Source organism: Callorhinchus milii, unplaced genomic scaffold (assembly GCF_018977255.1).
Source record: "Callorhinchus milii isolate IMCB2004 unplaced genomic scaffold, IMCB_Cmil_1.0 Scaffold11, whole genome shotgun sequence".
Lineage (NCBI taxonomy): Eukaryota > Metazoa > Chordata > Chondrichthyes > Chimaeriformes > Callorhinchidae > Callorhinchus > Callorhinchus milii.
In genome coordinates, this window is record NW_024704752.1 from 9284024 (window position 1) to 9309008 (window position 24985).

At 42.2% G+C, this 24985-nt stretch overlaps 1 protein-coding gene across 1 annotated transcript in view; it reads left to right on the forward strand.

Moving 5' to 3' along the window:
• Nucleotides 1-1919: 1919 nt before the first annotated feature.
• Nucleotides 1920-24985, forward strand: part of tnk2b (tyrosine kinase, non-receptor, 2b) — a 31990-nt gene continuing 8924 nt past the window's right edge. Inside the window, 11 exon segments of the mRNA XM_007900565.2 lie at nucleotides 1920-2277; nucleotides 13602-13701; nucleotides 13704-13778; nucleotides 14907-14977; nucleotides 18175-18381; nucleotides 18960-19112; nucleotides 20370-20647; nucleotides 20993-21119; nucleotides 21841-21987; nucleotides 22533-22627; nucleotides 24533-24727. Of these exon segments, the coding sequence (XP_007898756.2) occupies nucleotides 2215-2277; nucleotides 13602-13701; nucleotides 13704-13778; nucleotides 14907-14977; nucleotides 18175-18381; nucleotides 18960-19112; nucleotides 20370-20647; nucleotides 20993-21119; nucleotides 21841-21987; nucleotides 22533-22627; nucleotides 24533-24727 (1511 nt within the window). The 5' untranslated portion in view covers nucleotides 1920-2214.

Sequence of the window (24985 nt, forward strand, 5' to 3'; positions counted from 1 at the left end):
GACTCAAACCCACGATTCTCAGATGTTGAACAGCCAACTGGTGACTGTCCTCTTTTGGGGGGGTGGGAGGGAAGGTAAGCATGGTCTCCTTGGAGCTGAACTGGCAAGGAATGTTGGAATCAAGCCGGCCCTCTTTAGCAGTCTCGGTAGTCTGGTTCCTGGCAGGAGGGTCTGCAGTATTCCAGGGCACTGCTGGTGACAGCTCAGCCAGCCTGGCTCATCGGCAGGACTTGGAATAGCAGCTCCTGTTAACCCTGCAAGCCAAAGCCCTAAGGAGTAGGGTGGTTCTAGCTGGAATAGCAGTGGGAAAGCTTGTCACACAGCAATAACAATGGCCAGCTATGGAATTTTAGCTGGTCAGGCTCCAGCACTACCCCAACACAAGCTCTGGGGTCCCCAAGCCTTGGGCCTTGCCAACTTGCACCGAATATATTCTGGAATTAGATAAGCAGGATGTACATTCCATTCCAACAATCTTCCTCTGGAATTTCCACGTGTTGCATGGAATTCTCAGTTTGGTTTGGATACTCATGAACATAGTGATGGGTTACCGCATATGTCAGACACTCGGATGACCAAAAAAAATCTTAACCAGACTGAGTTCTACATACATATGCCGCCTACACATGGAAAATTTCCCTGTGGCTAGAACGGAATGTGCACTTTCTCTGGGATGCACCCTGCTTACCTCATTAGGAGAGTATTAGGTGCAGGTTGGCATGAGACATCAAGGTCTTAGGGACCCCAGAATGTGCTTTAGGCTATTGCTGCAATTTAACTAGGTAAAACCGCATACCTTGAAATTCAGAGCACTGTCTGGCAAGCTTCCTACTGCTTATCCTAACTGTTTGGGCTTTGGCTGGCAGGTTAACCAGAGCTAAGTGAGAAGAATCCCTGCTCCAGGTGGCTGGTCTGCCTTTCCAAGTCCTGGCTAGTCTGTTATCAATAGTACCCTGGAGCACTGCTGACCTGCCCTGACTCGGGACCGGCAGAGAGTTGACCTAATTCTGACATTCTCGGAGATCCTGCTTACCTCTCCCACCACCAGGAAGATAGATAAATAATGCACTGTATTTAGGAATATAGTATCGAAGTATAGAATTGAAACTATTTGTATTTAATGCATTGTTTTATAAGTAATTCAGAGCTACACAGTACCTGCGATAGGAGTATGACGGGAACTGCAATCTCAGAATTAAATTAGTGAGTGAAGAAACTAAACATAGAAATAAATTATTTGCGAAGTTTGGTGTATCACAGTAATATTTGCAACCTATTAAATGTAGTTAGCAGAATGACCTCTTGTCCTTTCATAGTCCAGAGAGAAGCTTGCCTAAAGATGAAATCTTTGAAAGCCCTCCATCTTCCTGTTAAAATGTATGAAGAATGTTTTTATATTTGTTTGCAAACTCACAATGCTTTGACATAAATCGCCTCGAAGCACTTTATTGTACCACTGAACATGACCTCAATTTAATGAAAGTAGCAGATGGCTCTTCTATTTCTCTACAAAGATTTTTGCTGAACAGTTTCTTGCGATATGCCCTTTATAATCTGCGTAGGTAGTAGGGAGTGGGGCTTCTTATGGGGGGGGGGGGGAGGTTGGTCAAGACTTTTTCCTCCCTTATCCATTTTTCTGGGAGCTGTAGACAAGAAACTACAGATTAATTTTGCCCAGTTTCAACCATAGGGACTGAGTACAGCACTGCTTTATCCTGTGTGCTCCTGTCCTGGTTGGTGGGGGGTGGTATGTGAGGGGGCGTGGAGAATTGCCTTGTTAAACCATCAGCTGAGGGGCCCACAGGAAATGAACTCTCCATCCTCCAGTTAATATTGACCTCCTGGCTTCTGTCCAGACTGAGCTGCAGTTGAATAGCAGAGCTGTACAGTTTTCCTATTTAGTGCTTGCTAGACACTTGCAGTGTACGGCAGCTTGGAGGCGAATGTTATCAGAGAATTGATACTTATTGCAAAGACCAAAAACAAGTTGGTCGAACAGTGAGCATGTCAAGCCATTTGTGCCTTTCAAATTCAACAAAACATGTTTGGATATAGAATTGCACCTCCTCAAAGAAATCACAGTTTTCATTCTCACGAGAAGTTGAGGAATTTTAACTCGATAGACCGTGGCATGGATAAGTCCCAGTTCTGGAGCTGTTCAGTGGGAGAGCCTTTTAAAAGCGTCTGAGAGAGTAAACATAACATAACTCCAGGATGCGTCGCTTCAACAAGCTGAAGAGATCTATTCCGTTCCTGGCACGTTTTCATATTTATAAAGTAAGCTGGTCTTTTCTATTGGGTGGTTGCTGTGGGGGGATTGGGTATTGTGAAGACAGGCAATGTTTGTAGCCGTTGTTAAAAATGTAGAGATGTTTGAAAGTGCCTGCTGCACCCAAAATGCTTTTCCGCCAACAGGCCAGCGTTAAGATACTATTCAGGAATGCCATGCACACATTTGAGATCACTGAATATCGGCACTGACTCAACCAAAGAAAGAAATGTCTGTAACACCGCCTCCTCCCACCCACCTGCGTAGATTCCAGGCTGTTTTCACTGGTCAATGTGGCTTGGGCAATGGAGGTTTCAGAGCAGCATGTGCAAATCCCTTGGCTTGGTGGTGGGGCTTGTGGGCACAATGCTATAAGGAAGCCACTGAAGGCCATAACATTATTTCAATACGTGGGAAGCCCTTCAGAGGGCAAACTTTGAACTGACCTCTGTCTGAAAGAATGTTAGTGATTTTTAATAACCTCTAAGTTTAGTTCAGTCTCACTGCAGAACTGTACATTTTTTGTTTAGAAAATAACACTTGCCTTCATTCTTCACTATCAAATCTCTTATATCTGATTTTTCCTAATAAAGGGACAGTGTGAAATGTAACATTTATACCGACAGCAAATCAAACTCTTTCCTCAATAAAGGGACATATCCTGTTCTAAAAACAGATGTTACCAACTGGAGAGAGCAGTAATCCTAAAGTAGATTCCTAGTAGTGACAGAAAAATTCATCAGTGGTTGATGGATTGTTGCTGATCAATATGCAGAGATTGCCTTGAGGAAAGGTTTCAGCCAATTTCAGACATTTCAATCTGAAAGAACTGGAAACAACTGCAAACATTGGAATTTTGCTCACTTTAGATTTTTGTCACAACTGGGCCTTCCGGGTCATTCAGTGAGGAGATGGTGTTTAGAGAAGCACTTGAGCTGTCTTTATAACTGATTAAGTGACTGTATACAAAGAACTTGGCTTTGTAGATTAATGTGACTTTGCTCAGCCTTTGTCGTTGGCCCTGACAGTGTAAGTGGTTATTTATGCTCTATTAGAGAGGGTCAGTCATCTTCATAGTTTGAAGCACAACAACGTTTGGTGCTGCCTGACCCACATGGAGAGAATTAACAACAACGGAAACAAGGTTGGATTGAAAGGGAAGCAACAATCCCATTTCAGGTTATGCCATTTTCTTTATAATATCCTCACCTGTGAGTGTCACAATGACATAACCTCAGGATTGTGTTGATTTGGGCATGAATTACGTCATTTCTGAGCACCGGAAAAAGAATTGCCTGACCAGTTCCATGGTCATGGCTTCCCTTTGAGGCGGAGGTTATTTTGAACAGACTATATGCAGACTGTTATTTTGATTAGGCTCCAATTGGGTTCCATTTACAGTTGTTTAGTCTATGGCTTGATTCCAGTGCTGCTCCCTCCAGGCACAGGTCTGAATCTAGCATTGTTTATGTGAAAACAATGTTAACAAGGCTCACTCTCCAAAATGATCAGTTGAATAATAACTGGAAGATGCTCGGTGAATCTGAATATTTTTACTTTAACCCCTACCTTGCACACCATACTCCCCCCTTTCCTCCTTTTCTGAAGTCACTAACTTGTGATGTGATGCCATGGGTTCCTCCAGTACTTTACCAGTTAATTGTTCACCTGGATTAATATTGCAGCTGAATCTGATTCTAACGTAGATGCCATTGTGGCTCAATTAGTATCCCTCCCGCTTTTGGATCTGAAGTTTGTGCTCCGTCACTACCAAGCGCTCTGGGATGCTACCCTGCCTGAGGGGTGCTATAATGAATGCAAGTTGTTGTTGTTGTTAGTTCCAGCTGATACTCCAGTGCAGTATTTTAAGGTCCTCCTTTGGTTCGTACATTAAACCAAACGTCTTGTCAGTCTGTTCTGGTGGACATCAAGGATGAGCATTGTATATTTGTTGGATGAATATGTTGCCAAGGAGATGTATTGACAGTTGCATCTGGAATGCATATGGTGTGAGTGCCATCTGAGGGCAGGAAATTAAACGCTTAACACATCAGAAAGGAGCTGAGGTTTTGAGATTGCGTAGAGACAGGTGCAGAGCAGATGGGAGCAGTCCATGATCTGAAAGATTTATTTTATTATCAAAACCTCAGTGAAGTGCCAAGGCCCATAGTGCAAAGCACCAACAAGATTGAAATGAGAAGGCAAGATAAATCTAGTAGGGTAAGAGAAGGCATAGAACAAGAAAAAAAATTAGCCCATCAATCCCACTCCTTTCACCGGTCATGTACTATGTACAGGAGCAGACTGAACCCCATTCCTTTTTATTTTTCCCCATTGGCATTGATGTTTGTTAGTGTTTAAGAGTATATTAGTATTGGTCTGGTTTGTTAACTTGGTTTGTAGGAAAGTATCTCCCTGGAGAGATGTTGAATGGTCCAATGGCTGACGCCTTATGGTGGGCTCCATGTCCTGGCAGCCGTGCTGTCAAGGATTCAGTACTTGTGACTGTCAGCTGCTGTTTGTGCAGAATGTGAGAATGGCAATGTGAAACCTCCTGCATCCTCATAGAGCACATTCATTTGTACAGTGTGAAATGTGCCACATACAGCCCAGGTTCGTGGGCTGCTTTTGCAGAACAGTGACAACACTATGCTTTACTATGTGGGCAAAATGCATCCTTCGTGCTTCAAAGCAGTGTTTAGTGCACGCCCAATGTTTCTTGATCAGCTAATGAAACTTGAAGCCCATTTGGTGGGTTTCTAGGCTAGTGTGTTCCCGCATAATTCTGGACTAAGCAGAATTTTGTTAGCTTCACGTCCGTGTCAAAGGCAGGTATGGTAAAGGAGATCTGTATTTGCAATACACCTTTCATTGAATCAGATCTTTCCTCTGTTACTCCAGAAATTACACAATAAACCTCAATTTAATAAGATGTTGCAAGAGAGATTTGGAAGCCACGTTGACAGACTTACTTGGGAGGAAACTGTAAAACTTTGTCAAGTTCATGTATGTACACTATTGGAGGAAGTTATAAAACTTTTGCACTTTTAATGCAGTTTCTCTTTTCTTTCCCTTATCCCCACCCCCATCAACCTCAGTAAACCTGAACGTTTTTCAGACAGCATTGCATGCAAAGGAAATGTTGAATGGATTGGCCTGTGGCACATGTGAAAGGGTTAATCCTGTACATGTGTAAGTAAATCCATCCCACGTGTGACTTTGCCTCCTGCTCTCTGTGATGAATGGCCAAGAGGAGCCTCCCTGACGAGTACAGAGGAAGTCCGTGCTGAGCAGGAGCAGCAGATGCAGTGCTAAGTCTGTGGCTAAGATGTCAGCTTACCCTGCTCGGGTTACTGTCCCAAGGAGCAGTTAACTTTAAATTGATACTGGACAGCATAACTGAAGGTCAAACACCAAGTTATCACTGTTGTTTCCTCCTACTGTGAACGTCTTCTCTTCAAAAGATGAACACCTGGCTGTTTTGAAAAAGGGCTGACTATACATCATTATTAATCTTCCTTGGGCTCAGCTTACAGGATTCTTGGGGCGTACTTCCAACGTGAAAAGTGCTATAGAAATGTAATTTGTTAATGTTGTTGTTTGTTTCTTTGGGAAGCCAGGGTGAGTTGGGTCAGTGGGTGTGGAGGTAGAGTTAAGCAACCAATCTGATGCAAGAAGCAGTTAGCAATTTCAATGCTATGTAAGCAATTTCTCCTCTTGTACACCTTGATGACTTGCCTCCTTGGCTGCTTCACCCTGTGGTCCAGCTATAGGAGGCAGAATTGAGTGACAAAGACAATCCTGATACCTGAGCTTTTCAGGAATAATGTACTTCTATCGTGGTTGTCAGCTTGGTTGGTAGCACAGTCGCCTCTGAGTCAAAAAGTTGTGGGTTCAAGCAGCACATTGTCAGAGTTGCTGTCCTTTGCATGAAACATTATACCTGGTTTCATCTGCTGATTCGGATGGACGATAAAGAACCAATGGCATTGTTCAAAACACGGATTAAGTTTCCCCGGGTGTCCTGGCCAACAATTCCCCAGATAACAATGGTCATTCACTTCATGGCTATTTGTGAGACATTGCTGTGTGCAAGTTAGTTGCCACATTTTCCTAAAAATACAGTCACTAGACATTGTAGTAAGTGTGTGTGTGTATATATATATATATTTCAGTTGCAAGGATTAATATATTATCACCACTATGTGTCTTTTTGTTATAAATGATGTGCTGATCAAATGAAGATGAGCTCCATTTATGCAGCACATTTGGCTGTCAATTGATGTGTTTTTGGAAGAAATTTGGTGCAGAATAAATTGGTCTCGAGTGTCTAGCCTCTAACTACTTTGGGGAGAGTTACAGAGACTGTGGGTTTGTATCTGCTGCAGTATAAACACAATCAGTGCCAATCCTACTGAGATCAAATACCTTGTTCTCAGGCTATCCTTGGGAGACCTGGGAACACTGAACACACTTGCTTTATTTAGTGCTGTTAAAATGTCAAAGCCATGGAACAATTGTGAGGGACTAGATGGACAGGCCATAGCTCCAATGTTCATGGATCATTTGGATTCAAGCCATGGTCTTAATGGGATTGAGGAAACTGAAACCCTAAAATTGAAGATCTAGTTTGAAGGTTGTTAAATGTCAACTTATTTCATCTGTTCAGCCAGCCAGCGAAGCTCAAAACTCTTCACAAGGTGTGGTGCATTGTAAAGAAAGAGTTGGCCAATTAAAGGACTGCATACAGTAACTGGATCAAAGGACTGTGCTAAACTGTGAATTGAAAAATGAAGTGTTACAATGAAAGGTGGCCAATGAAAAAAAATGAAGATTGGACTCCACGGAGAGGAATGCTCTCCTTCAGTGAAGAGTAATATCCAACAAGCGACTCACAACGTGTCAGGGAAAGCGCGTTACATTCTGATAATTGTTTACTATATTTGTGTCCATTTCATAGGTGCAATTGATGAAAACTCAGACATTGCTACTTTAGCATTTCGCTGCAGATTGTTTCATTGATACATTTGGTTGATTAGGATTAATGCAAAATCATGAATGCCATGCATTTTTTGAATCCACAGAAATTTGATTTGTTTGTATAATTATACATTTTTTTTAGCAATGATGCCTTGCATTGTCTGCCTCCTTGTTTTGAGTGCTCTTTTCTCTTTCATAGTCGGTCTGTATATTATTACACTAATTTGCACCCTCTTTGCAGTAGGTGCAATTTATTCTAGCAAGTGGGTGAACTAACAAGTGAAAGATTCCATTGAGTCTAACGCAAACCTGGTCTGCCCCTACATTGGTGCATTTCATGACGGTGCAAGTGTTTCTGCCTCATTTATGTGTGTTGAATGGATGATCTGACTTGGCTGAGATTCAATTAAGTTCCGAATTTCAACTGGAACCTCTTCCTCTTCCCCTCCGTATCTAATAACAGCTTTGGCAACAGGGATATCAGTTGGCAATGAAGGTTTGAGTTGCTGTGATCTTCAAATAGCAGGCTGCATTTAGCACAGCAATGTGGAATTCATTTGGTGTTCAAAGGAAGCAAACACATATAACTGTTTGTGTTTATCGGAGCTCTTTTGGTTCCATGTTTTACTCTTCAAGGCCCTAGCACAGCAAGCAGAAATTTGGTTAGCACGTTCTGGCATACTGACGTTGTGAACAGGAGTCAGAATTCAATGTCTGAGGACAGAGAGTTCGGGACAGTACACTGCTACAGGAGAACCTTCTGTACGAATTGCTTGCTGAAAGGGCCCTTTGAGCAGCATATTCACAACATAAAAGATACACAAAGGAGCACTGAGAGACACTGGCAGTTGTGCGTGTGTGCCCGTGAGTGCGTGCGTTTGGTTAGATGACTCCTCTAATTATGGGGTAATCTGAATTAATCTTTTTCTCCTTTAAATATTTTCAGTGGAACACTTAAAAAAAAACAATCACAGTTTGTAGGTAGATGCGATTCATAGTTGATGAAATGTATAGTTGATAGATTGTGTATTTGGTACATTTTTCTGAAGTTTGAATAGATCTTCAATGAAACTCCCAAGGTTTCACCGAGAAAAATAAACTTCACATAAACTTGGACAAGTGCAAAGGATCTCGCTTAAGGAGATTCACTTAAACAATTTCCTGGATCAGTAAAAGATCTTTGTAGAGTCCAGGCTGTGGCCAGAGGTCAATCTGGAGTCTGGAGGCTGCGTAATCCTGTCCCTGGGTTACATGATAATCGGAAGCAGTAACAAATATTCTGGGGCAGGGGTTGGTGTCCTTAGACTTCTGGATTTAGTTGTAGGATGATTATTCTTTACTCTGCAAATGATTGACTGAAATGTTGCACGTCTTCAGACAGTGCTCCAGGGGGTGCATTGTGCTGATATTCCATCGATTTTATAATTCAAGTACCAAGCCAAACTGGTATAATTTCTGAATCTGGCTGGCTTTCTTGCTATAGTTTTTATTACAAATATTTTTCTATCTTTGTAACACAGATGATTTGTCAGTAGTACAGATTTGGGAGGCTCATTTATATTCAATCCCTTGTCTGTGTTAGTTGATCTCAGCTGGGGCATCAGTTAGGTGTGCAACAGTATTTGTTATTTTTTTAATCAGGTAGAGCTCCCATTTCTGATATTTTTTTCCTTTCAGTGTCTCCTGATGGAGAATCGGAGCCCAGTATTAGTCAGTCTCTTGTGGAGGGGTGAACATTGGAGAGTAAAATAAATCTGTATTCTATGTGAAGACGATTGGATTTTAAATTAAATGTTCCGTACATCATACTGTACATGTGCTAAAAGAATCAATTGAATTTCACAGAAGACGGTTTTACAGATGTTTAATGCTACACATGCAAGCTACTGGGATTTCCAGGTCAGATATTAGCCCAAAAAGTTCAGTTCTAGAGGCTTTGATGTGATGGTAGAAAATTTTGTATTATTCTTTATCTTGTAAAGAGTCCGGATACAGAAACACCATGAATCTACGCTTAGATTGCAGCTGAATTCAGGACTCGTGCCTGCGGTGGTTGACCGCCTGGGCTAAATCCTCCACCCTCTACCCCTTCCTGAGGTTGGTAAACTGGGGTCCTGCCTTCTTGACCCCTGCACACCAATAACAATGAACATGCAGAAGAGGAGAATCGGAAGTGGAGATTGTTATCATCGCTCAGGCCCAGACTCCAGCCACAGGAACCAATTAAGACTGAATGAGCTGAGGTCTGCACAGCAGTGAATGAAAAGGGTTTTCACTGCTGTCTTTGTTCTTGGCAGACACTGATCCTCAGACAGATCTCTCCCAGGACGTGGGAGAAGACGAACACGTTTTGTTTGCATTTGAAGGCAAGGTTGTTCTGTGACTTCTCCTCTTCCGAGGGTACTTCCCATTTCCTGACCCAATGTTAGACTTTGGTTTTCCTGGTTTGTGGGAGGCACTAAATCAACTTTAAAAACACTAGTTCCTTTCTGTATCACCTGTCTGGGAAACAGCGATGTATTTATGGAAACTGGTATGGCTGAATTGTTTTGAAAACTAGACTGTAAAACTGGAGGTGGAAAGAATCAATTGAAATTATTTTTCTGAAGGTGGACTTTAAATTCAGTTCCTTTTTTGGGCAAAGATGTTATCTCACATTTAGCGCTGACCAAAAAATCTGACTCTTAAACAGCCAAACATACTGAGGAAGTGATCCGTGTTTATACTTCGCACAGCTTCTAATATTTTGCGGATTTTGGCTCCTGTTTTGGTATGTTTTGGAAAGATTGACTTGTTTGTGGTCTGGACTAATGGTCTAAATTTTGTGTTTAAATGATAAGAGGATTATTTATCAGCTTGTATTAGCTGGTTGATTCCTCAGGTTCTTTTTTTTAAAAAAAGCTGTTTAAGTAAAAGGCCAAGGCACCGTAATAGAGGACAAACCAAACATTGAAGCAGGTTGGAGGGAAGACTAGATAAATCAAGTAGTGGTTAAATTATGCCAAACTTGAGTTTTATAAGCTGTATGTTATAGGAAGAATGGAGTCTGAAGGAGGTAAGGAGTTCCATAGCCTTGAGATCGCAAGGAAGATTGAAGAAACTGGAATGAGGCTTGAGTTTAATTCTCTGAGAATGCAGGGAGGAGGGAGACCATGTATGACAGTGGATTTGGAGCTTGAGCAGACACAGAGAAATGCTCAGAGGAACAATGACTATGGTGGTCAGCTAGAGTTCACTTATCAAATAACTGACATTGCCTTTTGTCCTATTTCCGAGTAAGAGAGCAGTGGTTAGAAAAGCTTTCCAGATTGCGGACCATTATTCAAGGGATGCTCTTGCGGTTTATAAAGAGTTACGTTTGAGAGTCGTCACATTAGAACTGTAGCAAAACAACAAGCACTGTACGTCTGAACTCCTGTTATTTTGGATGGTGGCAATGAGAAAATGCTTGTTCAAATTCTTTCCAGTTGTATCTGGTACCATTGTTAGGTCATTTTTGTTCCTGAATTTTCACAGTCATGGTTAACGGGCTTTATACTGATGAAGAAAAACTGAGTGATGAAATGAGCCCCATCATACAATCACCAGAAATCATATGCTCTTTTTAGCAGGAGTCATTGCCTCGCGGTCCAGAGCAGAAACCATGCCTGATATCAGATAACTGAGTGTGGAGCATGGATCAAATAGGATCTTCCTGGTATTTGTGGCTCGGTTCCACACCAAACTCTGAATTTTCCCACAGCATACATTCCAAACGCATATGATGAATATTATGATAATATAGAAACTTATAGGAAGACATGTGGATATATACGTGTGTGTGTGTATATAATATGAAACAAACTCTCAAATTGTGATACTTTCATTTTAAAAAAAAACATTTTGTGCGTGACTTTTTTCTGGTCGAGATGGGTTAATGGAGATTCCGGCATGTTGCCTGGCCTTAGATCTGTGGACTGGTAGCGTTTATAGTCACTGGCTTCTGTCCTATGTGTTGCATTTTGGAGTCTGGCTCGGGAGTTGACCTTTACAGTGCCCGAGGTGTGTTTAGCCTTGGGTTGCTGATGAAGCGTGATTTGACCGGAGATTCTGAAACCTAAGTCCAGGGACCTGCTGTGTGTCAGCATGTGAAGATATCGGGACCTAAATGTATAGAGCAGGTGATTTACTTCAGGGTAGTGTTACGGACATTTATATTTTCCAGCAGCACCATCTCAGTCAGTAAGAATGGCCACTTTTCTCTGCTTGGTTCACTTCTCGTTTTATCCTGATACTGTATAGATTATTATTCATCACCACACAGCTTCCTCCTCTGTCCAGGAAGGGTCTTGTGTTCAGTTATCTGATGTCAGTTTGGGGAGCAGTAGGGGGCTACAATTTGGATCCATGCTCCTTAGCTAAGGAGAAGAGAAATAATCAGGTTTTCTGCTATCTATTGAGGACACAAGAATTATTTAACGTGCAGTGAGAGCTACATGAGCTGAAGAGGAGTGGTCTGTCAGCTGTTCTCTGCTATCCTATGTACTGTATATGAAACCTGGGTCAGATCCTGCTTGGCCAATAGGTTGGGATAATGTTTGTGAAGGCATAAATAAAGGGCTTTGATATACTAGGCTGCTAATAAAGCTTAGGTAAACTTGGTTGATGTAATGACAGGAATGCAGAGAGCCTTTCTATTCCTTTTTGCATGGGCTCTCCATTCCTGATTCTATTTGATGTCATCTCAGTGAGTAAACTTGCATTATCCAAGCACAAACAAAACATTTAGAATTAAAAAATCCAGCAGTGAATTTCATGTTTCCAGCTATGGTGGCCATGGTGGAGGTTGATTCATCCAATATTTAAGCACTTGGACCTGGATATGAGAGAAGCAGAGGTTCTATATGGATGAGCTCATCCGAAGGACAGCACCTCCGACAATGCAACACCCCCCAGCACTACATTGGAGTGTCAGTTTAGACTATGTGACTTTTAACTCAGAGATGAGATTGCTACCACTGCACCAGACTGACACACAAAGTGAACCCAGACCAATAGTTTTAGATTCACCAAGGCAGTAGGACCTGAGGTTCAGGGTGATAGATAGAATATTCAGTGGGATAAATTGCAACCAGTTGATGCTTAGTGTTGATAAGGTTTTCTGTCCCAGGCACTTGGGAAGTACCAATCGTGCCTTTCATCACCAGGTAGTTTGGTAATCAGTGAGTGTCCATAGAGGTTTTATGTATTGCTTTTTTCAACATCATGTCTTGAAGACCACTCTTACTCTGACTTAGGTACTGGCACACTTGCATTGAGTGTCAATAATAAATCTCATCCCACTCCTCTTCAGGCAGTTAAAAGGTAAAATTTGTGTTGTGCTGTCCGTAACTCAGGCTGGGTCTCTTGAGTGGTCAGGCAATGATGCGTCATTGTGAGTGGTTCCACGCAGGGGGAAAAAAACCTATATTTGAAGCAAAATGTGTGGCTCGTAACGGTAGTGCCAGTGTCAACAAGCAAAAAAATGTGCTGGTCATAACTCTGGGTTTTGAATAGATTTGCTTTCTTTCCCACAGTGGAACTTTTCTAACTTAGCAGAGGGCCCAGAATCCCGGAAAAAGTGGGAGGTTCGAAACAAGCAGTGATTGAGATGTTTATGAAGAGTTCCATACCCCATACATTGCTTGTAATGGGAAGCAAACCTAATGTAACTTTCTCCAAATGGAGCTGGATCTCTATCATTGGAAAGGTATCCCTGATTCCTGGAATTAAATTTTGTTGTTTCTTTTGCCATATTTTTCTTTCCCACACCCGAAACATGTTTTTTTTACTCCTATCCCTCCTATCTTGGATTGCACAAACAATTGTTGCCTTCTCCTTAATCAAAATGACCTGTTTCTCTTTTGATCCTGATCGACCTGCTGTATAGTTCCAGCATGTTGGGTTTTACTTTGTTGGGTTCTATTGTATTTTAAAACAAGTTAGCATTAAACAAATAGAATGTCACATTTCTGCTCTTCTGAGGCAGTTCATGTCATTATCGGCAGTGTAAAGAGAGTGCCTCACTCAACATCTACCCAGCCTATCTGGGAGTAATCACTAATAATAGCTACATGTTACATTCTCCAACCATGGGATCATTCACCTTAAAGAATGTGAAATACTCACCCAAAGCATAGACACCCTAAAAAAAAACTTTTTTTCCTTTTGTCTTGGTGACTTTATCAGTCCTCTGCACGCCACATCCTTGTATTCAACTAGTTGTGAATGCTGCCCTTCCTTCCCCGAGCTGCTTGCTTGGTGTTGTCGCTGGCCCTTACGCCACGCTTGCTCTGTGACTGCTCAGGATTCTGACCTGTTTCCTCTCTTGCAGAAGCTCAGTGGGAGCATGCAGTCAGATGAGGGAACAGAGTGGCTTCTTGAACTCCTCACTGAGGTGCAGTTACAGCAGTACTTCGTCCGCATCCGCGACGACTCAACGTTACCCGCCTCTCCCACTTTGATTACGTGAAAAATGAGGACCTCGAGAAGATTGGCATGGGGCGACCCGGTAGGTACAATGGGCATTGCTCCTTCGAGCTTCCTTTCTTATTCCTTTCAAGCTCCAAATACAGTATCCAACATGCGTCTTCCTGAAGACTCGTTGTAATGAAATAAAAACCCCACGTATTCTGACTCAGTCCTTCTAAGAAATTCAATAGTATGTGCCCTGCCTTGCATCCCTCAGGCTTTCATTGCTTCTGCAATTTACAGGCTTTTAAGAACTCCAGCTTGGTGTCACATGACCATGTCTTCTTCAATTATCCTGTCCTCTTCTGCCAGCACTCGTTGTCTGGACTCAGGAGGAATGACCAAGTGGGCAACGTATTAGACTGTAGCTGGCACTTAAGGAACCAAACACTGGTTATAAGTAAATTCTCCACAGAATTGCGAGAGAAAATTGGCGGAGAAAATACAAATATTTGTGTTTTAACAAGGGATGGGCTCCTACTGGGATGGCTCATTAAGTGCTTAAGCAATATATCTTTTCAGTGTAATATTCCATTGATAGCGAACCTATGACGTATCCAAAATGACACACACAACTTTTGTGTGTGTGTGTGGGAGGCTCCAGAGCCTCCTGACACTCCCATACTGACAGGCAGTCATTTCAGTGCTCATCTGCGTCTGGTGGTAATAATCAGGCTGCTAGTGGTACTCTGAACTGCTGGCATGATAAGCGCACGATAATCACAAGCACTTGGGACTGGAGTAGCAGGTATCGACACAAAATTTGCCCATAAAGCTCTTGTCAGGGAGAGTGCTGACTGAGCATTCAGCTATGCCCCCATGCCCACCTGTGCAGGACCAGGTAAATTGTTTGAGAAAATCCAATGTAAACTTTTTAAAAAATACATATTTTGGTTTATTATTTTGTGTATATTTTTATTTGCAACAGAAGTCCTACTGGTGTTGGTACATAACAATCTGGTAAGTCTACATTTTGTCACTGTTTGTGGCACGTAATCTTAGAGAGGTTCGCCAACACTGTTAGCAGCAAATTGACCTGGGTTACTTTGTTGGCATCTTGCAGCTATTCTTTCTGTGACAAGCTAGTTGTGATTTTATGGTTGCCGCTGGCTACTTGGTGACTTTCTTTTGTCTTGATAATAACTGGGTGTATTGTGTATGTCTGCAGGCCAAAGGAGGCTATGGGAGGCTGTAAAACGCAGGCGAGCTATATGCAAACGCAAGTCCTGGATGAGCAAGGTACTGCTGTGACTGTGACCTACCTCTGGTTGTTGTGGCTATATTAGAGTTTCAAACTCTGTCCCCATTCTGGAAGAGGCAAGCAACTTACCTGGGCTTGCTTCCCTGTATAATGCCTTATTTAGATTAGAAATTAGTATTCATTTGGAGCTTTATGTTAATTTTGCTGAGTTTGCTGTTCTTTTTAAGGGCAGTGCACCTGTTGTACTGTGGCTTCAGAATCAAAGCAATTCAGAGTTCATGAGCTTGCTGACAACTAAATGGGTGTGAAGCTCCTCTGTGAAATACCTTACATTTAAAAGCATGGCTGCTGCCTCCTCCTTGCGTCCTCTCCCTCCCATAGCCTGCTCTTGACCCCAGGCAGCAAGTTTTTCCTCTACTTCTACTAACCCTGACAGCTGACCAGAGAGCAGCTGAAGTGATAGGAAATCAAAAAGAGTGATTTGTATATTTTAAAATTTCAGCTTTTTTCTGTTGTAGCTTCAGGGTAAGTAATAGTAGAGGAGAAATTGCTGTGTATTGGGTGTGAGCCAGCTATGGATGCAGAGCATGAGAGAATGATCAACCGGGAAGAGGAGATGGAAGCTGTTTACCTCTACCTGTTGCTTTGGAAAAACTGCGAAAGGGAACTAAGCGATTCCAAAAGCTGGCATTATTGCATTCCAAGGTGACTACCGTTGAATTCAGTGAAATTCTCTAAACCAGAAGAATGAGCATACATTAAAGCAGCAGAAATCCACTTGGAGCAGGGATTCTTCTCACTTGGCTCCTGTTATGCCTGCAAGCAAAACTCCTAATGAGGATACTGGTCCCAGCTGGATAAGAAACAGGAAGCTTGCCAGACAAGTGCTCTGGGTGGCAACCTTGCAGGCACTGCAGTGCACTCAGTGGCAAACTGAGATTTGGCTGGTTGAACTCCTGTAGTGCCCCAAAGCAAACAGTGCACTCGCTAAGCCCTAGCTCTTGCCAATCTACACCTAATACTCTGTGGACTTAGGTAAGCAGGGTGCATCCCTGAATTGAAAGAGTATGTATTCCATTCCAGATACATGGACATGTACATATGTGGAACTTAGACTGGTTTGGATACTCTTAAAATAATAATGGATATCAGCATGTGTCAGACACCTGGCTGACCACAAAAAAAAGGTGGGGGGGGAGGGAAATGATTGAATATGAAGCAGATTTTCCTTGAGATGCTTTACAGTGTTCCAACATACCGTCCAGCTGTCTCAACCTGTGAAATGCACCGTGTAACTGTTTATTCCTGCATAAAATGTAAAAGCAAACAGTTCTTGTTCAACAAGTAGTTGAATAATTTTATTTAGAGTGGTATTGAATTCTCTGGGAGCTGCTAAGGTGAATTCTTTGGGAGCATTCCAAAGTGCAACCCTGGAATGATTGAAACAGCTTTCCCAAAAACCCAGCTGTTCCTCTCCCTTATCCACCCACCCCATGGGTCAGTTGGTAAAGTCACTGCTGATCAAGATCTTTGATTGTTTGCGGAAGTTAGGAATCTATTGGACATGATTTCCTTGGAGAACGGTGAACATGTTAGGATGTAAGGAAAGCAGACTCTAGTCTTGTGCTTGCTGCTTCTGAAATTCCCATAAATCACAGCAGCTTAGTTATCAGCTGTTGTACCCAGTGCTGTAATGAACTCCAGTGCTTCTCTTTTATCCTGTTTGGCTCAGAACTGCTGCAGATCCTTGACTGGAACCTCCGCCCTTTCTCTGCCAGGAGCACAAACAAACAGGAAATCCAGGATTAAGTAACCTCTAAAATTATACGTGTAAATATCTGCGTTTGGCAGCGACGTCAGAAGGTGTGATCAACAGCTCAAGGTCCTGGTACTGATCTATTGGAAGTTCATAGTCTCTCTGTAACTAACACAGCCTTCGCTTTTATCCTCAAAACTATGTGAGAATCTTGGGAAATTCTTTGGCTAAGAAGACATTTAAAGGAGCCACTAACTTGCTTTAAGCTGTCTGTAGTCTCGCTTAGTTTATCAGATCTTTTTAGTGAAGATTAGTTATACAAGTTGAATGTAAGGCGGGGATAAGGAATATAGTATATAGTTATTAGAAAACTAAGAACGCACCATATTATTTTGTCGCATAGCACTGAGAACTGATATAGATTTCCAAAGCTCACTGTACCCAGGTACAGTGTAGATGGTTGTGACTGTTGGCAGGAGATAGGAAAGCATGTGCCTGGCACCTCCTTGTGTCTAAACCACAAACTCCAAGTTGAACCTTGGTGCAGCCAATATAAATTGGAAACCTGACCTAACCAGCATTTGGCAATCTCTGAGCCCAGGGTGACAGTAGTCAAAAGACTGTTTTTCTTGCAGTATATTTATGATTGTGCAGTTGTATGAAATTATTACTTTGGTGTTTCAGTTGCTATTATATTCTACATTGTGTTAAAGTACATGACAATTGCACTATTTCAGCACCTTCAATTATAAAGTAAGATGCTCTTCATAATAATATTTTTCTCTTTCATATATGCTGATGAAGGCGTGATTAATGCTTGAATGTTTCCATAAGTCTTTGCTGCTTCATGGTACCTCATCCAAGTCTTTTTAAGTGAGGCCAGACAGCGAGTGTCAACAAGCTATTAAATCACAGGGGGCAATCTCACAATTAGGCCTTAATCTGTCAATGCTGGAGACCAACATGTAGTTTCCTGCAGGAGCCACTGGATAACGACCAAGAATGAGCACAGTACCTCCTTCCCCCTTAAGAGTGTTGCGGCACTTTGTATCACCCCTACTGCCCTTGTTGAAATCAGTTAATTAAACACCGACTGGGGATTGAATATGGAACCTTCCTGCTGAGCGCATAGTAATCCAATTACCAAATGCCATCTAGTACAAATGACTTGCTGAATGTTATTTTTTCAAAAAAAATAAAATTTGGAGCAGCACTGACACATCTCGCTTAAAACAACTTCAAAAATGCCTAGTGTAAGAAATGGAAATACCACACTGGTTCGGTGAGGGTTATCTTTCTGAGATTTGAGTTAAGGGACATTATGGACACAGTGTGAAGGCAGCCATGTATTTGACTACTATATCTGACTGGGAATTGCTAAGTTGTGATAGTTGGTTCTCACCTCAGCATTGTCATCTACAGATTGAATTGGTTTGAGGAGACTGGGCTTTTACCTCTGTTGTGTTTGTACACGTCCAGGTGTTTAGTGGCAAGCGCCCTGAATCTGAGTTCCAACCTCAACCAGGGACCACGTTCCGAAAACGCTCGATGACTCCGCCACCTGAAGGGAACCAGACATTGACCTGCCTGATCAGCGAGAGGGACCTGACTCTTCAAGAGAAGCTGGGCGACGGCTCCTTTGGAGTTGTGAAGCGTGGCGAATGGCAGACTCCTGCAGGAAAAATTGTAAGTGAATAAGATGCTCATTTTAATCCCCTTCTTCTACTGATGGCAAACTTTGAATTAAATGACCCTCAACTCATGTTGCTTGAAATGGGATAGAGCTTGTATAACTTTGTCATTCCACAATGGGGATACCAGGGAGTGATTATATTTGAAGAGGCTCGAGGTGTTGGCGGAATCTGTAATTAAGATCTTGTTAAACACTATCTGTGCTGAGTCAGCAGATAGGGAGAGCAAGACTTGCTGTCTCCTGATAGACCATTGTCAGTCTGCTCTTGCTACAGCAACATTATTTACTTCAACTGTTGCACTGCTCACCAGCTGAGGAAATTTTCAGTTAAAATCATTTAACTCAATTTGTTTATCTGGTGAGTGGCTGAACCATCCAGGCTGGAAAGTTCTGATGTTCGGCTTTTACTGAGCTGCCTGATCAGAGCTGAACAGTATTAAGGGTGTTAAAAGTTGCCTCACAATTTTGAGCTGGTGAGGAAAGAATTGATCAAGACTCCTAGCTTCACTTCGATGACCTCTTTCTCCTCAGTGACCACTTGAACTAAATCAAACTTGATTTCTCTTTGCAGCTGAATGTGGCAGTGAAATGCTTGAAAACAGACGTGTTAAATCAGCCTGATGCTTTGGATGACTTTATCCGTGAAGTCAATGCCATGCATTCTCTGGATCATCTCAACCTCATTCGCCTGTATGGTGTTGTACTCACCCATCCCATGAAAATGGTAAGTGGGTTATAAAGAAACTTTCCTGGCAGTTCTGTCTTAAGGGTCTTTAGGAATAGGAACAGAATACGCCATCTGTCCCAACAAGTCTCTCCCTTTTCGATAGTTCTGAACCTACTAGCCTTCAATCTCTCCAGCAACATCTATTACTTTTTGAATCCAAATGTACTGTTCTAGTAGCTTCCCTAGTAACATGTTCCACATGCCAATTCCCCTCTATGTAAAGAAGAGTTCCACGAGATTTCATTGCCTGCTTTACAACTTTTTAATTTTTTTAACTTGTGAGCAACTTGTCTAACGTATCTTTGTCAATGCCCTTTGTAAACTGAAAGCCTATATTAGGTCACCTCAGTGGATCCTCTTCTCTAGAGAGTAGCCTTTTTTCCTGCCAGAGGCATTATGAATGCCGGTTAAGAAACATTTTCCCCAATGTACACTGACTGACAGTGCCATTCCTCCTGGCTCTGTTCTGTCTTGAGCTAGTCCTGATGTTTGCTCCTATGTCTAACCTGAGTGTATCTTATCAACCATGCCAGCCGAATCGAAACCTATTGTGCCCTCTCTGATTAAAGATCATATCATTGCTCAAGTTAGATTTCCATGTGAAATGAATGTCTTTTTTTATCCAAATTCACCATCTCCTCCTGAAGGTGTTGCTGAGGTCTGGTTTTGAAGATCTCCCGTATATTGCCTAAGTGGTCATTTTTCATTTGTGAATTGAGACCTTGAGTGTTGGTAAGTTACTTGACCACAGCATCACAGCTGAGTCTGATCCTGCTTTCACCTGACATACATCCAGACACCCATACTCTCCAGCCAGGATGACTGGATACTGAGATGAAACCCTGATTCTCTCCACTCCCTCCCCATTCTCCCCTCCTCAGTCTGGAGACTGCATGTGGAGTATAAATAATACAAGGACTAGTTGGGCCAAATGGGCTATTTCTGTGTTGTACAATGTGTAATATCTACCCTGCTACCTTGGCTGAGATCCTCTAAATCCTTTTAGACCAGGATTGGAACTGAGGACCTTCCAATTCTTTGGCTAGTATCAGATTAAGGCTTATGTTTACCTACTGAGCCCTTAGGCAAAGCCCTACAACGCCAGCTTTTTACTAGCTCGAGTCCACTCCTCCTATGGCCAGCTCCTTTGCAAGACATTCCCCTATTACAAAATGAGGTTCTATCACAAGCGTGCTTACTATTAAGTTAATGTTTGTTACTATTTAAAAGTAATAATCAATTTAATTTCTGCAGGTTACTGAATTGGCTCCTCTAGGCTCTCTGCTAGACCGTTTGAGGAAGAACCAGGGTTACTTCCTCATCTCAACACTGTGTCAATATGCAATCCAGATAGCAAATGGCATGGCATACCTAGAGTCTAAACGCTTCATTCACCGAGACCTGGCAGCAAGGAATATCTTACTAGCCTCGAACGACTTAGTGAAGATCGGGGATTTTGGACTCATGAGGGCCCTTCCGCAGAATGATGATCATTATGTGATGCAGGAGCATCGCAAAGTTCCCTTTGCTTGGTACGTCTGGAAACATTCATTGAACTAAAAGACAGTGCTGTGTAGTCAGAGCGACTAAGCATAGACATGAGGTTTATTTTGGTCAATTTCATTCCTGATGAAGGTGCTGGCTGATGCTGGTGCCTCTGTTGGTGTTGGCTTCAATCCACTAGCTCACCATGTGGCCATTCACACGTGTGCCCAGGCTGTTCACAAGCATGTGTTCCAGCTGAGCAGCAGTCAATGTACAGTGAGTGATCAGGAGAGGGAAACCTTATTACGTTTTTTTTTAACCAGAAGCTCAAGCCCCTGTATACCCACAGTTCTGTTAAGCACAGCATGTGTTTGTTTTCTCTGCTCTCACAGGTGTGCTCCTGAAAGTTTGAAGACTCGTACATTCTCACATGCCAGTGACACCTGGATGTTTGGCGTCACGCTGTGGGAGATGTTTACATACGGACAGGAACCTTGGATAGGGCTGAACGGGAGTCAGGTACTGGAGTGTAAAAGGGAAAGCTTTATATGTATGTTTGTGACGTACGGTGAGAGTGGTTGCGTGTGTTTAACCTTTGGGTTCACTTGCATTTTTTTAAACTGGTTTTTCAGTAACTTTTTCCATAAGTAGACAAAATCTCATGCAATATAGTGCTTTCAGTCTTCATACAGACATGGTGGAATAGTTTCCTTCATAATGAGGAATGATTCCTGAAACCCGACGATATGGGCTGACTCACAGGGATGTATTTTTGTCTAATCAAATGTTTTGACACTTTTGTCTTTAATATCTGTGTCTGTGCTTGTTTTTAATATCTATGTTTGTGCTTGTCTTTAATGTCTGTGCACTACATGTGTACATTTGCATAGAGGTCTTATCCTTAGGCAAGTTTCCTGACTCCACATACACGCTCTTGTTTACCTAGCCGGAAGTAGGAACCCCTTTGTTAGTCGATTGGCAGATTGCTTTCCGAGGGTAATAATCCCTCCAAAATTATAACAATGTGGTCACTCAATTCACGACTGTTTGTGGGACACCGCTGTGCACAATTGGCTGCCGCATTTCGCTCACAAAACACACAGTCACTACACTTTACAGCGTATTCTGTGAAGTGCTTTGAGACGTCTCGACGAAGTGATAAGGCGCCGTATCAAATGTAAGGATTATTATTGCTATCCTCTGAGTTAGAAAATTAGGCTAAAATACTTTTCTTTCGCAGATCCTGCATAAGATAGATAAGGAGGGAGAGAGGTTGCAGCGACCTGAAGACTGTCCCCAAGATATTTACAATGTGATGCTTCAATGCTGGGCACACAAACCTGACGACCGCCCCACGTTTGTGGCGCTGCGAGACTTCCTGATTGAGGTGAGTTACACCGGCCGGGTTTAGAGACTTGTGCACTGCCCCACAAAGTATTTGTAGGGCTAAGTACAGCATGATTACATGCAAAATAAAGTTCCTTAATAACTAGTTGTCTGGCCTGTAACTGCTTTGACTGAGATGTAAATTTAGTTATGAATTGATAAAAGCTTCGAGTATATGGCATGGCGTTCATTTTGTAACGAGTTCACCAAGGAGATTTTCATCTCATTAGATGTTAGGCTACTATATATCTTTTTATGGTCCTCCACTCCCTGCAAAGTTTCCAGGCCAGGAGCCAGCTCAGAAAGCTGTCCAAGCAGCTGGGAGATTCTGTGTAACTCCCAATCAGCGCCCATCAGGAGCTTGGCACGTGTGTATGTGTGTGTGTGCGTGCAGAGAAGACAGGGACAGATATGGGATATTCTGCATGCATTATGCTATATTTGTACATTCCACCTTTCCTGTACATTATCAGCCACCGTTGATTGCAAGGTGTCAGGGCAATAGGGTTTGCTGTCCACGATGCTCACGGATATGTATTGGTGCAGGCCCAGTCCACAGACATGCGAGCATTGCAAGAGGTCACGGAGCCAGATAAACTGCAGATTCAGGTGGACGATGTCATCACGATCATCGAAGGCAGGTACGTGTGCACGACCAACACCACAGGATGGGTTTTCTGCTCTCTAGAATGATTTTGATGCAATGTCACACCTCAGAGCCTCTCATGTGTGCCCTGTAAAGAGCAAGCTGCCCAACGTTTTACACTTCAGGAACCAGAAGTGGTCCTGGAATAGTTAAAAGATAAAGGAATCGGGGAAGAATTGTCTCTCCAGGTCTAATTTCAAGTGACTAACCATTTCTTTACGTACGTCAATCTGTGGAATCAGCTCCTAGGAGACCCCATTTACCTTCTCCCCAAGGAGAATAGTCAATAGACTACACTTGGCAGATGACATCCAGTAATAGCTGTGTGTGGAAGCTATGAAGTGTTAAATCAAATATCTTAGCATTTAAGATTTCGTAGAATTGTGGATATTCCTAAATTCAGTCTTCAATTTGGAATCCGGTTCTTTATAAGGGAAACAGTAGAAAAGGTTGAGGCTAAATTTTGATTTTAATTTAAAGAATATATGGTCTTAACACGTTAAGAGTGCATAGAAGTTTCCTCTTCGGGTGAGGACCAGATGGGTTCATTGGTGATGCTTTTGATTTATTAGCTTGACATATGATATCCTGGTAAAGTTATTGGTTATTACATTTTTATTCGCAGTGAGGCTGCTTTCATTCCTGAAATGTTCCTTCATTCCGTGGCTGTTTGTGGCATGTTGCTGTGTGGGAAAATTGGCTGCTATGATTGCCTGCAAAATACATGGTCACTCCACTTTCCAGTTAATCCTTGAATCTCTTGAAGTGAAAGACGCTATATCAAATGCAAGGATTATCTTTATTAGAGAAGGGGACAAATTTACAGAGAAAATATTTGATTTCTGTCTTTCCCCGACTCATATTTTCCTTCCCTCCTGAAGGCACTGACTCATAATGAGATACTTGTACACTGTGGTTTGCTACCTCAATCTTAATCCAAGTTGCCATATGTGAGTGTCCTGGACCATAGGTGGCAACAAGTTATTCAACAGTGGAGTGTATCATAATTGAACTGTCTTTGCGCATTGTCCACACACACACCCTCAATCTAATAGTGATTTGGGAATGGAAATCTTTTCTGATTTATGCTCTACCTCCCTAATTCAGGAGCATGGAACAACTCTAACTGTCCTTACAATTAATTCAGCACAGAATGGAATCTAACCTGCAACCTATTAATCATCATAAAATATTTTGTCTAGCAAAGCAGAATAGAGAATCGGAAGCAGAATTTGCAATGAATATTTCTACTTCTATTAATAAACCATTCAAAGACCATCAGAAAGTTAGTAGGCCAAGATCGGAAAACCATCAAATTGTATCCAAATGTTTTTTACTCTGAACTGCTTGCAAAGCTTGTAGTATCAATTGGGGTCAAGTGTTAGATCTGGAAGTGAATATTGCTCTAACCCAAAACCCCTTCAGTCTAGTTTCCGAAGCAGAATCATTATCGCTGTATTAACACAGTGGATGTTTCAATTGATTCTCCCTTCCTCAAACGTTAAGGTTTAAACAACCCTTAACAACTTTGAAAATCTAACATCTGTTAATCAGAGTTCTAATTATACATGTAATTCATGCCCTCCACCAATACGAGTAGGACCATCAAATACAGCATCCAAATTGAAGCATAAAATCCAAAAATATATCCTTTCACCTTCAATAACTGCTATAATTAAAATATTTTTCCCACTTTGGAAACTTGACCTTGTACTTCTTTTACTGAAAAGTAGAGCACATTAATACAATATGAAAGCAATACAGCATATTAATATAATATATGAGTAGGACAAAACAGAGGAGTGATAAAGCCCGGAGCTCGGCTGCCACAGCTGCCTGCCATCCAGGTAGTGCTAAGATTTTGCTACTTTACTAAGCATTTTTACCTCCCTTCTTGCAGGGCTGAAAATTATTGGTGGAGGGGTCAGAACAAGCGCACGCTGAAGGTGGGACAGTTCCCACGAAACACAGTGACGTCCGTTGCAGGCTTGTCAGCTCATGACATCAGCCATCCACTCAAGAACAGCTTTATTCACACGGGCCATGGAGACACCAAGCCAGAGTGCTGCTGGGGCTTCCCCGACAAAATAGACGAGTACGTAACACCAGCAGTAATCCTTGCATATGCTGCAGTGCCTGATAACTTCGTAAAGCACTGCGAGTTAGTGTGAATTGCTGTGACTGTTATGAAGGCAAACAAGGCAGCTAATTTTCACCAGTCAAACAGCAACAAGATGAAAAACTTTTTTTTTTTCTCGCGTTTTAGTTAATTTGGACGAGAGAGAAATATTGGTCAGTACACAGGGAGAACTCCCTGATCTTTTCAAAATAGCGCCGTGGGATTGGAGGCTAA